Below are 17,465 nucleotides of genomic sequence, written 5' to 3' on the forward strand. Positions count from 1 at the left end.
AACTAAACGTTCTACCATCTTACATTTTTCTTTCCTGTCAAACCATTCCTCCTCAACTATATAATTTCTACTTATTGCTCTGAGAAAGAAGAAAATGAGCAAGAATTCATCCTAACTTATAAGTTATTTGGGCCAAATGTCCACATATGTTTTTTCACATGCAAGTTAAAATTCAAGTATGACATGTGGGAACAATGAATGAGTTACCCATTTTATTCCATGCTGTTCAGACAAAAGCAAAGTTAAGAAGTCATTTTTTGTCTCAGCTTCTCCTTTGATTAGTTTTGCAACCCAAGCAAGTCATATAATCTAAATTTTAGCTTCTAATTTCTAATCCTGGGTGTTAAACTATCTGCCCTTTTCAATTCACTGGGTAGTGATGAAGAATGAATGCAAAAAAATTGTCAAAATACAACAGCATAGGCTAAGGAGGGCATAGAATTTGGAGAGCTGAAAAAACCTTTTGATTATATGCTCCTATAAAGCATTAAAAAATACAATAGATATATAGGTGTGTGTATATATATATATGTGTGTGTGTGTGTGTATATATATACACACACACATATATATATATTTATATATACACATACTGTGCTACTTTTAATAAATTTCCTGGTATAAGAAAAATTGATATATCAATCAAGAAATATTTACTGGGCATGTGTTATAGACTCTAAACTGTTCAAGGAACTAAAACAGTGATATTTTATTTAAAAATTCAACAAAATACCTTTAAAGAGAAAACTGTGAAATATCATTTCCTTGCATATAATGATTGCTAGATTCAACTGACCAACAATCGTTTAATAACCTATAAACTGAATATACCATGCTCAAATCTATATTCTATAATGTAACAAAGCTTTGAAGGGGAGGATTCTGTGTAGCTGGGATGAAGTAAAAGCATAATTCTGAATTTCCCACATAGCATCTGAATATTTAATAAAGCACAAAAAGAAAAATAAAAAACCCTCATCCTCAGCATAGTAGGCAGTGAATGTACAAATTTTAAATCGTCTGTGAGTGGAGGGGCAGCTGGGTGGCTCAGTCCGTTAAGTGTCCAACTCTTGAATTTAGCTCAGCTCATGACCTCCTGGTTCGGTTTGTGAGATCGAGGCTGGCATCACCTGTCAGTGCAGAAACGGCTTGGGATTCTGTCTCTCTCTCTCAAAATAAATAAATAAACATTTTTTAAAAAATTATCTCTGAGTGTAAAATTAAACACCAAATCACTGCAAAAGATCTCTCACCCTCCCACTGCAAGACTTCATGGATACCAAAGGCTGTTCTGAAAACAAGAAAAATGAACTAAAGAGAGAAGAGAAAAGGTAGCAGTGTGCTTAAGACTTGTCTAAAATCACCATCAGAAAAAGCAAGTTCATTCTATATGTGAAAATACTGGAAACATAATGCTAGATCACAGAACTGACTACAAGAAAGGGAACTAAAAGTATATGTGAAAGGCATGAGAAACAGTCTTAGAAAGGTAACACTTCAGAGGGAGAAATGGTTAAAATGAAGGAACTTGGGAAACCATGAAGGAACAAAACAAAGCAAGTGAGGAAAAAATCCTGTAGGAAAAAAAAGAATATAAAAATCTATATAAAAAAAGGACACATCAATCTTTGTCAAGAGCATGAAGGGTACAAGATTTTATTCTACTTGCAAGCTAACAAATTAGCCTGCCTCAACTTCATGAAGATGGGCAGAAGACATAAGTTCTGAGACAGAAACAAAGGACAGTTTATTTCTCAAAGCAGTATCAGTAGCTAGAGTATCATCATTCATTGGTGGGGGGAAACACATTAAACAGAATAAAATGACAACCAACAAACTAGTAAAAAATATGTGTACCACGAATAACAGATAAGGGGATAATCATTGTAATATACTTAAAAATTCTTAAAATTTGGGACACCTGGGTAGTTCAGTTGGTTAAGCATCCAACTCTTGATTTCTTCTCAGGTCATGAACTCATGACCTGAGAGAAATAATTATAGAAGATAATAGTTATCTAAGTATATAATTTTATACAGTACTGACTTTTGGAACCATTAATGTTAAACCATTAATGAGACAGATAAGCAAAAAACAAGAATAGGAGAGGACAAAACAACTTATAATGGGATACAACAGATACAAATGAACCAAACTATTTCCAGTGAATAACGCAATCACACCAAAAGGAGTGGGGAAGAAAAGAATTAATCTAAGAAACTTTGGCAAACAATATTTGATTACAATGAAAGACTAAAGACAAAAAGAGCTCTAAAGAAACCATGAATCGTAGTTTCTTTAAGAGGCATGCGTTAACAATTCTGAAATGATTTTCTGTTATTTTAGAATTGAACAAGTAAGTAAACACAGTGTGAATAACAGAAGCCAGGTTTCCCACTGTCAGAGAAAGAAGTTGCAAATACATAAATATGAAAACACCAAATGAACACAAGGCATTGGACTAGAATTGAAAGTCTCAATATAAACTCTTTAGTTTTAATATAGACAGATCAACAGATATAGAAATAAGCACTGATACATTTGTGTTTATTTCTTATCTCTGTGCATTGAAAGGACCTAGAACAAAGATACCCTCATGACAATGAGCACACCCAGTGCCCAAATAATGGTTTCTAAATACTAAATGGAAAACCACTAAAAGAAACTATGGTTCCTTAAAATAATGGAGCAGGATCCAGAGCATGAAAAGTATAAGATGAGTCAGAAAATAAAGGATGAATGACAAGAACACATCAAAAGGACAGAGGGGTCATTGTAAGTTTCTCTATCACATACAGAGAAAGAAATAAATAAAATGTGGTGAAATATTAATATTTGGGGAGTATGAGTGAAGGTATTCTTTGTATCCTTCTTTTAATAGATATGTAAGTCTGAAATTATGTCAAAATAAAAGTTAAAAATCAAAAGCTGTGAAAATCTGATCAAAAGTCAAAAGTATCTGAATATTCATTAAACCTAAAAAATTGGAGTTATTTAGTCTAGAGATCAAATATCTCAATGATTTGTTCTTTAAATATCAAAACACTTACTTCCTAAAATAAAAAAGAAAACTTGGTTTCAATATGTATGTTTCAAAGCAGGTATGTTCCCACTATGAGGATTATTAATACATAAACACAGCCAGAATGAAAACAAAACAAAATAAAACAAAACCATCATTCTGCTTTATAAGATTAGTCAACTGTGTGGAATAACAACATTTCCAGCAAATTAAGGGTTTTCATCCTTTAAATCTTTATCCACATCCCATGGTGTTTTAGGTTCTGTGAGGGATAGGCAGTATTTTCCTAAAAGATGCTTGACAAAAAAAATAAATAAATAAAACAAAGGCTCACAAAATAGTCATCATAATGTTAGGATATAATTATAGAGGAGGAAGTGTAGAGATCACCATTTACTTAGCATGAATAACCAACCAGTAACTGACCTCAAACTCTGAATAATGTACTATAATAATACACAAGGTTATCTAATAAGTTGATGAATACCTTTAAGTAAGTAAGTAGCTTAAAAGCTACAAGATATACATAAAATATATCTAGAAGAAACAAAGTATTAGTCATTTCTGAAGGAAAAAAAAACAGGTAACAGTCAGGAGAAAAACTTTTCACTATATACTTACTGGCCTATATCTTGTGATTTTGAATTTGGGAAGAGGAAGCCCAGGAACCCCCTTAAGAAAAGAAATTTCAAGACAACTTCAACAAGCTATAACCAATATATCTACCTACTTATCTGTATAAAGCTGTATGCTTGGCCTTCTTAGACTACTACTATGAATAAACGGCTCTGGCTCCTAGGTAAAACCAATCCATTCACTTGGGTACTGGATTCATCACCTCATAACTACTCAAGGACACTGCTACAGCCATTCTTCCTTCATTCTTCTACCTCATCAACTTTTCCTTTTCTCCCAGAGCATTCTCAACAACAAACAAGCAGTAGTTGCTCCTAATCTTTAAAAAAAGAAAACATCCTCCCTTGACTACTTTCAGTTACCTCCCTCTCTTTCCTTTGCTGCAAAACTCCTGAAACGATTTATCTGTACCAGGGATCTCCAGTTTCTTTTCTCGCATTCTTTCTTAAACCCATCCCATTTAAGCTTTTCCCTCTACTGCAATATTGAAACTGCTCTTTTCGAAGTCTCCAATAACCTACACTTTACAATATCCAAATCACGGTCCTCATCTCATGTTTTAGTAGTACTTAACCAGGTTGATCTCTCGTTCTTCCTCAAAATCTTTTCCTTCCTCATTTGGCTTCCAGAATAATATGTTCTTTTGGTTTTCCTTTTATCTTGGTGTTCTTTATAATTTCTTCCTTATTTCTTGATGTTGGGATTCTTAATGTTGGGCTCAGCCTTAGGACCCTTCTCTTTTCTATCTTAATGAACACCCTTAGTAATGTCATCAAACGGCATGGCTTAAATACCAACTAATATTCAAGTTTATACTTTTACTCTAGACCTCTCCCTAGAGATTCAAGTACAAACTAGACATATCTAGTTAGATGTCTAAAAAGAATCTAAAAACTCCTGATCTTCAGCTCCAAATCTACTACTCCTATATTTTTCTCCACCTCAGTTAACCACCTTTCCAGTTGTTCAGGCCAAAAATCTTGAAATCATCCTTGACTTCTTTGTCTCACCCACTATATCCAATTCATCAGCAAATCCTTTAGGCTCTATTTTCAATACATATATACATTCATGGATTCCATATGTCTGAATTCACCTACTGCCTAAAATTATTTCTAATCCTCAAATCAATATACAAAATACTTTCCAGGCCAATCACAGATATACACATATGCAGAGCACAAGAGTCATTTGATACACATGTTCCCAAGAGAGGTCAAACAAGGCTATCTCTGTCTACCTTTTTGTTTCAGTTCCCATGCTGGAAGCTACCCATTCTGCAGTCTATTTAGTTTCACATTTACTGCATTTTTGTGCTTTTATCTGATGATTTTGCTGTTTAAAATGGCCAAAAGTAATACTAAAGCGCTGTCAAGTATTCTTATGATTAAGAAGGCTACAATGTACTTTATAGAGAAAATAGGTATGGCAGATTGCTTTGTTTAGTCATGACATACAGCACTATTGGTTTGGAGTTCAATGTTAATGAATCAACAACATATATTAAAGAAGGTGTCTTTAAACAGACACATACATAAAACAGGATGATGTATTAAATCAGTCACCAAAAATGCTGTGACCTTGCTTATAGGAACTTAAACCCTAATGTTATGTCCACTAGGGGCAATGATTCAGTACTCAGCTAATGCTAATTTAGCATTCAGAGTGATTTCACAGAACATAACTACTGTAAATAACAAGAATCAACTGTATATCCAGAAACTGACCACTTCTCACCACCTCTGTTACTACCACCCCAGGTCCAGACCAGCATAAAACCTTGCCTGGATTTCTCCAATAGCCTGGAAATAATCTCCTTACTTCCATCCCCCTCCACCTCTCAGAGGAGTAGCAACAAGGATGCCAAATTATACTATTAAAATATTAGTCAATTCCTGTCATTCTTCTGCTCAAAACCCACCATAGTTTCCAATTTTACTTAGAGTAGAAGCCAAAGTGCTTTAAGATAATGACCAAAATCCTATATAATTTGTGCCTCCTTCGCCACTCACCATCACTCTTCCTCTCTGATTCCATCTCTTTCCTTTATCACTCCACCAGTTGCAGACACACAGGCATTTGCACTACTCCTCAAATATTCTAGACATGATCCCCTCCCGGTGAATTAGCTCTGGCTATTCCCTCTACCTGGAGTACTCTCTGTCTCAGATAACCATACACTTCACTTCCTCACTTCCTTCATTCTTCATTTAAATGTCTCTTTCTCCATGAGGTTTGACCTGATCATTCTCCCAACATCCTATCCACCTGCTGTGTTTCATTTTTATCCATGGTACTTATCACCATCTAACATACTATATGTTTCACTTATTTGTTGTGTTAATTAGCTATCTTCTTCTCTAAAATGTAAGCCTGACAGAGGCAGGAATTTTTGTACGGTTTGTTATCTACAGTATCCCTAGTACAAATAACAGTGCCTGGCACATAAAAAGAAAATGCATAAATTGATATAGTTTTTATTATTAAAAAATAAATTTAAGCTTAAATAAAATTTTTTAAAAAGCTAAAAGTTACAGAAAGATTACAATTTTATCTTCTGCATCTGTTTATATCATCTTTCTAGTAATCAAGTCCAAAACTAATATTGTTAAAGAGCTCACCTATAAAATGTAGAGGAAAATCAGCAAAAGGATATAGCTTCTCTTAATCTCTTTGTATATGAAACTTAGCTTTGTTTATTTAATAAAACTAAGAAAAATAGGGACAAATCAAATTATTGTGCTTTAATTTTATTTTCATATTAGGAAGTTATCTCTAGAATATAAATGAATCATGTGACATATTCCATCCCACATAATATTTCAGCATCTAATGAGAATATTATAACTGTCACTCCAATTTCTGCAACTTTAACCCAATGCAAATTAGATTAACAACAAAAAGTGTCATTACTCTTTATGACCTTATAAAGTTCCTATCATATTAAGCTCCATGCAGTGAAAAGCATTCATGCCATATGTTAGCTGCTGATATATCATGTACTAATAAGTAGGTCAAAAAAAAAAGGGGGGGGGAGGAGGGAAAGCCACATCAACAGAAATGATGATCGAAAAACATATCTTGAACTTATTAGCTTTGGTCTTTAGCAAGTCCTATATCCAAAAAGCATTTCTCCTTATGTTGAACTGAGATGTAAATTTGAATTTCAGAATATTTGTCTAGGGGACCTCCACATTTCACGCATACATGATTCTGGTTTTTAAAAACTCCAAGATTTAGAGATTATTGAATAGGAAGGCCATTCTTGTTGGACTAAAAATGAGAAAATCAACTAAAAGAGCCTTCAAAAAGTTTTACTCATTTTTTTAAATTTGGATTTATTTAAACATAAATTTAACCATCTGTCTCAAATCTGGACTCATTTCAAACTGGTTTTCACAATTAAAGTACTCTAAAGAGACAACTCAATGGATCTAATCAATTTTAATTGGCTATAAAATACCACAGAACTATTCATAATGCATGAAGAGGCAATTTAAGAAAATCTACTTCCCAATTACAGAAAAATTTACTTTTGAATGAGACTTCTAGCAAACTCCCCACAGTTCTAGCAGTAGGTATCTTCTTATTCTGTCTGCATAGGTTAAGTGAGGGCCTGTACATAATCAGGGAGTTTACAAATCTCTTAGCACTCTGTTTTGTTTCCCATAAAGAAATAAAATTTGAAAGAGAGTTTGTTTCCCTACTCTTGTTATATAAGTGGGTGGAGAGCGCTCCTTTTAAACTTCTCTAGACTATTATAAGCATTTGTAACGTGGAGTAGCTCATCCTGTTTCTTTTTCCTGAAATATGACGTGTGATAAAGCAAAAGCATTCAGACTTCTACTCATATAAGAGTAACCTCCGCGAATGTTATTGTGGGTATTTTGAGTCTTGGTAAATATAAAACCCCAACATAACTGTAGTCACACAGAATCAATTAAATAGGCTATATCAGAATACATAACTATGAGAGTTATTTTGAACAGGTTTTCTGACACTTCAGTATATCTCCAAGCAAACTATAAAACTTCAAAGCAAAAACTGTATTTAAATTCACTTCATCAATACCATATGGTTCAACTCTTAAAAAAATACATTTTAACTCTAAAAAAATACTACATGGCATATGAACAAGGGACTGAATGTAGGTTTATAGGTAAAGATTATGTATATTTTTTACAACATAAGCAAGTGGAAGATTATAGTGAGTTTTTAAAAAATCTGGGAATGAATAAACTCATAAAACTCTCAGAACAAATGAAGAAGGATGATGAAGTCCACTAAGACTCTAAACTTAGGTTAATGCGTTAAGTAGATACCTGCAAGTTTTAGGAAAAGACCCATTATCACAATTATTCAGGCATAATCTGCAACGCCTGAGATGAAAACTATATTACATGGGATTAAAGAAACATAGACATTGTAGGAAATAAGATGAGTGCACTTGTAAACAGAGCATAGAAACTACCAAAATGAAACAGAAAGAAAAAAAAAAGACAAGTGGGAAAAAAATGAAGAGTATCAGTAGGCTGTGAGACAACCACTAGCAGCCTAAGATCCATGCAGCAAGAGTCTGTAGCAGAGAACAGAGAGGGGGACACAGAAAATATACATGAAGAAATAATGGCTGAACGTTGTCCAAATCTGGTGAAAACTATAAATTCTCAGATAAAACAGGCTCAAAAACCACAAGAAAAAAAAAAAAAAAAAAACTACAGCAATGGACATCATGACCAAATTTCTTAAAACCAATGATAAAGAGTAGCTAAAAGCTACCAAAGGAAAATAAAATGTGTAGAGCAAAGATAAAGATTAGAATAGATTTCTCTATGACATAACACTAGCACAACATCTTTAAAGACCTAAAGAGGGGGAAAAAAATGACAAAATAGAATTCTATACCCAACAAAGATATATTTCAAATACAAAGGTGAAATAAAAACTTTTTCAAGCATGTAAAACTGAAAGAATTTATTACTTACAGACTTACATTACAAGAAACATTAAAGTAGGTAATTCAGGCAAAAGTTAACTGACGCCAGATGGAATACAAAATGCTAGAAAAGATAACTACATAGATAAATATATGAAGTGTTCTGCTGTAGTTTTAAAAATAACTAACTATTGGGGCGCCTGGGTGGCTCAGTCGGTTAAGCATCCGACTTCAGCTCAGGTCACGATCTCGCGGTCCGTGACTTCAAGCCCCGCGTCGGGCTCTGGGCTGATGGTTCAGAGCCTGGAGCCTGCTTCCGATTCTGTGTCTCCCTCTCTCTCTGCCCCTCCCCCGTTCATGCTCTATCTCTCTCTGTCTCAAAAATAAATAAAAACGTTAAAAAAAATTTAAAAAAAATAACTATTTAAACAAAGAAACATTAACAAGGTAGTGCGGACTTTACAACGTACACAAAAGTGGAATATAGTACAACAATAGCACACAGACCGGAAGATGACACTATTGTAAGGGTTCCATGTTAAAAGCAAAGTATTACAATATCAGTTGAAGATACACTATGGTAAATTAAAGATAACATAATACAACAAAAAGTTATAGGTAATAAGACAACAAAATAGGAAAAAAAGGAATCAAGAAAATGTTCATCCAAAAGAAGGTAGATAAAATGAAAAGGAAAATAAAGAGTAAATGGAAGAAAACAAAGAGCAAAATGACATATTTAAACATAACAATATCAAAAGTCACATTAAGTATAGTTGAATAATCCCAGTTAAAAGGTAGACATTAACAAGCTAAAAAAGCATGACCTAACTATATGCTGCTTACAAGAAATGTAATTCAAAAATAAGGACTGAAACAGATTAAAGAATGAAAACCACAAAGACTGTATAAACACTAATCAAAGTAATGTGGGAATGGCTGTATTAATATGAGATACAACAGATATCACGGCAAAGAATACTACCAGGGATAATAAAGATTATTTTATAATAATAAAGGGGTCATCAAGTGGATATAAGAATTGTAAATGCTTAGTCACCTAATAACAGAGTTTCAAAATACATGAAAAAAAAACAAAAACAAAAACTGACAACTACAAGAAGAAATAGACTGACCCACAATTACAGGGGGAGATTTCAATTGCCCTCTCTCAAACATTAATATAACAAGTAGACAGAAGATCCATAACAACATAAAAAAATCAAAAAACACTATTAGCTAACCGAACCACGCTGACAATATAGATCACTCCAACCAACAGCAGCAGAATACACATTCTTATCAAGTGAAAATGAAGCATTTATGAAAACACACCAAACTGTGGGCCAGATAACAAGTACACATAAACTTAAAGAAATGAAATCATAAAAAAATATTCTCAGATCAAAATGTAATTAAATTATAAATAAAAAATTGAAACATCTCTAGAAAAACGACAAAACTTTAGAAAACTAACTCACACACTTTTAAATAACCTACAGATCAAATTAAAAAACAAAAGGGACACTAGAAAGTATTTTGAACTGAATGAGAATGAAGACAGTGTATGAAAAATTGGGGAACGTTGCCAAAACAGTGCTTAGGGAAATTGAGAGCACAAAATGACTATATTACAAAACAGACAATTCTCAAATCAATGACTTTAGCTTCCACATCAAGGACATTTAAAAAATGTTTTAAATGGTGCAAACTAAGCCTAAAACAAGCAGAAAGAAAGAAATAACAAAGATTAGAGCATAAGTCAATTAAATAGAAAGAAAAACAGAAGTAAAGCCAAAAGCTGATCTTTGAGAAGATTAATAAAATTGATACACTTCTAGCCAGAATGATTAGGAAAAAAAAGAAGAGACATAAAATATCAATATCACCAATACCAAGAATGAGAAAGAAAATGTCACCACAGATTCTATAAATTAAAAAGGTGAATAAGGAAAATTATTAACAATTTAATACCAATAAAATCACCAACTTAGATGAAATAGACATTTCCTTGAAGGATACAACCTACTAAAATTCAAACAAAAAGAAACAGATAAACTAAATAGTCTATATCAATCAAAAAAAAATGAGCTTATAGTTTTAAAATCTTTGCAAAAAAAAGTAAAAAAATAGAAACAAGCAGACTCGGATGGCTTAAGTAAATTCAACATATATTTAAGAACCATTAGTAACTGAACACAAATCTTTCTTAAAAAGTTAGAGGAGGTAACCATTCACAGAATAGAATTACCTTTATATTAAAATAAGACAAAAATACAAGAAACAAAGATATAGATAAAAAATTATTTAAAAAAACTTAACCAACCATATCCAACAATATAAAAAATGATAATTCATCATAACAAAGAGGAGTTTATCCCAGGAATGTGAGATTGATGTAATATTTGAAACATGTGAAAATCAATCAAAGTAATTCATATCAAACAAAAAGAAGAAAAAATATTTATCTCAATAGATACAAAGGAAGCATTTAACAAAATCCAACATCTACTCTAAAGCAGGAAGAGAGGGGCACCTGGGTGGTTCAGTCAGTTAAGCATCCGACTTCAGCTCAGGTCATGATCTCTTGATTTGTGGGTTCGAGTCCTGTGTCAGGCTCTGGGCTGACAGCTCAGAGCCTGGAGCCTGCTTTGGAGTCTGTGTCTCCTTGCAGGAGGAGGGCTCCCACTCGCATTCTCTCTCTCTCTTTCTCTCTCTCTCTCTCTCTCTCCCAAAAACAAACATTAAAAATTTTTTAGAAAGAAAGAAAGAAAGAAAGAAAGAAAGAAAGAAAGAAAGAAAGAAAGAAAGGAAGAAAGAAAGAAAGAAAGAGAAGCAGGAAGATGAAAGGAACTTCAACCAGATGAAAAAGAATTTTGAAACTATACCTAACTTAATACTTGATTTTGAAAGATTTTCCCTCTAAGTTGAGGAACAAGACAAACATCTTTGCTCTTTCTATTTCTATTCAACATAATACTAGAGGTTCTAGTTAAGGCAATTAGACAAGAAAAAGAAAAGAAAAAAAAAAAAAAAAGAAAGATATCCAGATTGGAAAGGAAAAGTAAAACTTTCTTTAGTCATATACAATATGATCCTGTAAGAGTTCTTTTGTGAAGTCATTTACTTATACATTCACAAAACTGTTTTATGGTTAAACCTAAACAGGTGCTCAACCAAATTAAAGTATTCAGAACTTAATCCACAATAAGAAAGTAAAATCTGTATATTTTGCATTTAAGAACTCATTATTCTATGCTGCTATCAAGAAACATTCTGAATTACTAACTTCAACTCAACAGGCTAGCTAAAATTATTTTGGTTGTTCTCAGTTTATATGTTATAAATAATAATCAATAGACTAGTTTCAAATTAGTCGAAGTCAACTTAAGACAAATATTTGCTTTCTCAGCCCAGCCCAGAGCAAAACAAGTTTAATAGTTAAGGTATATTACAAAAGATAATAATAATAATAATTAATTAAAATGCCACAGTCAAATTACAAATGAGTGTAATATTTTACATTAAATAATATTAACTGATGTTCCTTTGGATATAAATTTTAATATTCAAAATTTAAAGTATTTTGTGTAATCTACACAGCAGGGGTCAGGAATTTGGAATTTCAGCATTAACCTAGCCTTCCTGCTGATCTACTACTGCTAAACCTCCAGTTAGTTATAGTAACTGAGCCCTTTCTCAATCAACTGAACCCATTCTCAATCAAATCCAGAATTTAACCCTTTTACTATAGGAATTATTTTCAGGCCTTGTTTCCCCCAAAGCCTTGTCTCCCCCAAAGCCTTGTCTTCTCTAGCTGGGAGCTAAACGTCAAACTGGGGTTTTAAGACCCCCTAATATCTAAAGTAATGACTGGATGCTACAGCCATACTGGGGGTATTCACTGTCACTGCCTAGCTGTCCCTAGGACCCATTTCAGAACTGCCCTGTTCTGGCCTATACAATGAACTAAAGTTCTGACATTAAGTCTGCAAATGTTGGAAGATTTGCCATCATATCATCCTTATAAAGAATAAATAACTTCACAAAAGAACCCCTATTTCCATGTTAAATATAAAAAGCAGTTTGATAACAGAAACAAAGTGTTCAAAAATATAATTTTACACTTTTTCACATAAACAGGAGTATAAAGATAGTGTTGATTATAAAAAAAGAAATGTAATATGTCACATATCAAACACAATAATACAAGAAGTTATTTTTCAAATATGTATTCCACAGGATATAAGTTGATCAAATATTTGATAAAGAGCAATCAAATTCTTGAAAATAGGAAAATATTATCACTAATACCTTTAGAAGGAGAAATGTAAATAAGTTCACATATTTTAATTTCAGGAGATTCAGCCACGTAATACATTTCTTGGGATTAATTAAAACTACAGTGTTCAGGGGGTGCCTAGGTGGTTCAGTCAGTTAAGCATCTGACTTGGCTCAGATCATAATCTCACAGTTAGTGTGTTCAAGTCCCGCGTCAGGCTCTGTGCTGACAGCTCAGAACCTGGAGTCTGCTTCAGATTCTGTGTCTCCCTCACTCTCTGCCCCTCCCCAGCTCACTCGCTCTCTCTCAAAACTAAACATTAAAAATTTTTTTTAAACTTAAAAAAAAAATGCAGACTTCAGGGGAGCCTGGGTGGTTCATTCAGTCGGTTGAGCAACCCACTCTTGATTCTGGCTTAGGTCATGATCTCATGGTTTGTGAGTCAGGCTCCATGCTGACAGTGCAGAGCCTGCTTAGGATTCTCTCTCTGCCCTTCCCCTGCTCACTTGCTCTGTCTCTCAAAGTAAATAAACTTTATAAAAAACAAACAAAAAAACAGTCTTCCTATTATTAATACAACACTAAATGGTATTTTATCTAAATTAAAATAAAAAACAATAAAGAAAAATTACTATCTGTGGAAAATCTTCAATAGTATAAGTACTATGTATAAGAACTATTTAAAATTTTATTATGACATCAGAATTAGATTTCATTTTTTAAACCAAAATAAACTATATCATTACAAAGGAAAGATGTAGGAAAGGGAAGGAGGGAGAACTGCATGTTAAATCAGTATCTCTTTTAGTCTACTGGGATTAACATAAACATGGTGCTTCCATTGTGCAAGATACATTGAAATGTAGGAGCTATTTATTTCATTTACCTCCACAAAGTAAGAATATAATACACAAGTAAAAGACCAAGAGAAATATGTTAGTAAAAAGAAAAAGAAGATAGAATTACTAATAAAGCTTATATTTAGACAGGAAGAATTTTTTTAAAAACCTCCAACTTTTATCATTAAAAAAAATCTAAATATGAAGACTGTTTACTCACATTTAAAGATTCATAATCATAAATGCTTATTTAAAACATAAATAATATGTTTCTCTTTCTATTTACTTCCAAAGCTTCTTATGAAAATGTTAGAGGAAATATATGCACATAAAATTAAGCTATGAAGGGGCGCCTGGGTGGCTCAGTCGGTTAAGTGTCTGACTTCAGTTCAGGCCATGATCTCACTGTCTTTGAGTTCGAGCCCCGCGTCAGGCTCTGTGCTGACAGCTCAGAGCCTGGAGCCTGCTTTGGATTCTGTGTCTCCCTCACTCTCTCTGCACCTCCCCCACTCATGCTCTGTCTCTCTTTCAAAACTAAAATAAAAACATTAAAAAAATTTTTTTAAGATTAAAAAAAATTAAGCTATGAAGGCAAAATAATGCTATAAAATGGTCTGGCTGCTTTAGTGGCTTTTAAATACCATAGGCAAAAAGAGAGCTAAAAATGGTATCTTAACAAATACAACCTATTTTTCTTATTTACATTCAGTAATTAAACTTCTAGAGAGAAATTTTTAAATATTCCTTGCATTTTAGTTACAAGTGCTACATAATTCCATTTAGTATGAACTACTAAAAAGTAAAAACTAATTTACATCATTTTTTTAAAAAGACAAAAAATAAAAAGACATTAAACAGTTTGACAATTAGTCTATTTTGACATATTTTGATATTTTTTTAAATGTGAATTGGTCTAAGTGGAATTATTCTGGTACTTTAAAGACAATCTTCAAATGATAAGAATAAAAATCACTAAAATAAACATTTTTCATAATTTTGCCATACCTTTAGCTAAAGCTTCTTTATATTTCTCTCTGGCAGAATTCATTTCTTTTATCAACTGTCTATAGCTGGACTTTAATTTTTCTAATTCTGTCTTTGTAACCTGTCAAAAAAAATGCAAAACAAATTTTAAATGATTAAATTTATATTTGTCAAGAACTTAAGTCCTAATATATTTTTATTGCTTATAGATCACAGTTGTTCCTTAATATACATTATAGACAATATATTAAACACTGGTTTAGAAATCAATGATAAATTCAACGCCATATGAAAAAAGAAAAACATCTCTTAAAAATAAAAGCAAATCAAGAAATAGTGCTGTCATCATCTAAAATTTAAAGACCAATAGATTAATATACTATGTATAAAATATTTTTTCTAAAAAATATTTATTTTAATATACAGAATACAATTTACCAGTTCTTACATGAGTTTTTTGGTTTTTGTGTTTTGGGTTTTTCAGATATTGTAACATCACTTAAAATAAGATGTATCTAACAATCACTGTTGGCTACATAATAATCATGACAGTGGTCATTGCATACATACATGAAATCTGTTATTCTATCTATGGAAAGACTAAGCAAATGCAGGTCCTTGATTCTGTACCCAAAAAACACTTAAAAGTCTGCTCTGTCTGAAATTAATATAGCTACTTCTACTTCCTTTTGATTAGGATTAGCATAGTATATCTTTCTCCGTCCATTTACTATCAATCTATATGTGTCTTAATATCTAAAATGGGTTTATTGTAGACAACATATACTTGGGTCTTGTTTGTAAATCCACTCTGAAATGTCCCTTAATGGGCTCATTTAGACCACTGACCTTCAAAGTACTTATCCACACACTTGGATTAATAGGTACCATATTTGTTAGTTTCCTAATTGTTATCCTTGTTATTTGTTCCTATTTCTAACACTCTTTTTTCTACTTTTCTGTGGTTTTAAGTGAGTATTTTATACAATTCCACCCTCTCTTATTTCTTAGCGTATCAGTTACATTTCTTTTTTAACTTTTTTTTAGTAAGTGCCCTAGAGTTCACAATATGTATTTATAACTAATGCAAGCCTACTTTCAAAGACCACTATACCATTATACCACATTTCAAGGACCACTATACCACATAAGTATCTTACAATAACAAAATAATCCTAATTCCTCCTTCCCATCTATCATTGCTGTCATTCATTTAACTTATATATAAGCATACATAAACATATATCTATATATATATATATATATATACACACACAAGATATATTCATGACTGTACGTAATCAAATGTTGCTGTTACGATTTTCAATAAAGTGTTATGTGTTAGATTAATTAAGAGTGAGAAACATAAATTTTTACTTTATCTTCACATTCCTTCCCCAGTGCTCTTCCTTTCATGATGTAGATCTGAGTTACTGACCTATATTATTTTCCTTCTCAGTCCACTGGATACAAATTTCCTCAATTTTTGTCTATCAAAGAAAGTCTTTATTTCATTTTTGAAGGATAATTTCACAGGGCATAGAATTCGGGGAAAGTGGGTTTTTTCTCTCAACACTTAAATATTTCATTCTACTCCCTTCTTGCCTACTTAATTCTGAGGAGAAATCAGATGTAATTCTTATATGTTCTTCTATACGTTAAGGTGCTTTTGTACTCAGGCTTCTTTCAGGATTTTTTCTTTATCTTTGATTATCTATAGCTTGAAATCAACATGGCTAGGGTGTAGTTTTTTGGTCATTTATTCTGTTTGGTGTTCTCTGAGCTTCCTAGAACTACTGTTTGGTGTCTGACATTAATTTGGACAGATTCTCAGTCATTATTATTTCAAATATTTCTTGTTCATTTCTCTCTTTCTTCTCCTACAGGTATTCCATTATACATATGTTACATCTTTTGTAGCTGCCCCACAGTTCTTGGATATTCTGTTCCATTTTTTTTTTTTCAGTCTGTATTCTCTGCTTTCAGTTTTATAGAATGCTACTGATATATCCTCAACTTCAGAGATTATTTCCTCTATTGTGTCTAATCTCCTATTAAGCCCTTCAAAGTCATTCTTCACTTCTATTAAGGTATTTTAGATCTCTAGTATTTCTTTTTGGTTCTTTCCTAGGATTTCCAACTTTATGCTTACATCACCCATCTGCTCTTTCGTACTTACTTTATCCATTAGAGCCCTTAGCATATTATTCATAGTTGTTTTAAGTTCCTGGTCTGATATTTCCAACATCCCTGCTGTGTCTGGTTCTGATGCTTGTTCTGTCTCTTCCAATTCTGCATGTTTGGCTCTTGGTATGCCTTGTTATGTTTTCTTGATTGCCAGGCAGATTGTACCGAGCAAAAGGAACTGATTAAACAGGCCTTTACTAACGTGGTGATAAGCTGCCAGAAAAAGGGAAAGTATTTTACAGCCTATGATTAGGCCTCAGTCTTTTACTGAGCCTACACCTCTGGCTATGAACTTCACATGTGTTCCTCAGCTCACTAGCCCACTCTCCACTCCGAGTGGACAGGAGTTATGAATCCCCCTTGCCCCAGATCAATTAGGTTACAGGTAAACAGTTTCTCCTAAGCGACTTTATTAAGAACAGAATGCTTTGGCATATGGCAAAATGGTTCCTTTTCCCTCCTGAAGCATGAGATTTTTCTCCAATATTCACTGTGAGAACCTGGTAGAGGTCTAGGAGGTAAAATTCACAGAAGTGTGTAGTTCCCTCAATAAGTAGCTCCTCCTGGAGGTTTTAACTG

At 32.8% G+C, this 17,465-nt stretch overlaps 1 protein-coding gene across 3 annotated transcripts in view; it reads right to left on the reverse strand.

The window, feature by feature from the left end:
* Window positions 1-17,465, reverse strand: part of FER (FER tyrosine kinase) — a 453,694-nt gene that overhangs the window by 356,339 nt on the left and 79,890 nt on the right. For all 3 annotated transcript variants that reach the window (XM_086685926.1, XM_086685760.1, XM_086685844.1), the window contains one exon: window positions 14,721-14,820. In XM_086685926.1, coding sequence (XP_086542052.1) covers window positions 14,721-14,820 — 100 coding nt within the window. The remainder of the gene's footprint in view (window positions 1-14,720; window positions 14,821-17,465) is intronic.

The sequence above is a fragment of the Puma concolor genome, chromosome A1 (genome assembly GCF_028749965.1).
Source record: "Puma concolor isolate L17-30 chromosome A1, mPumCon1.1.hap2, whole genome shotgun sequence".
Classification (NCBI taxonomy): Eukaryota; Metazoa; Chordata; class Mammalia; order Carnivora; family Felidae; genus Puma; species Puma concolor.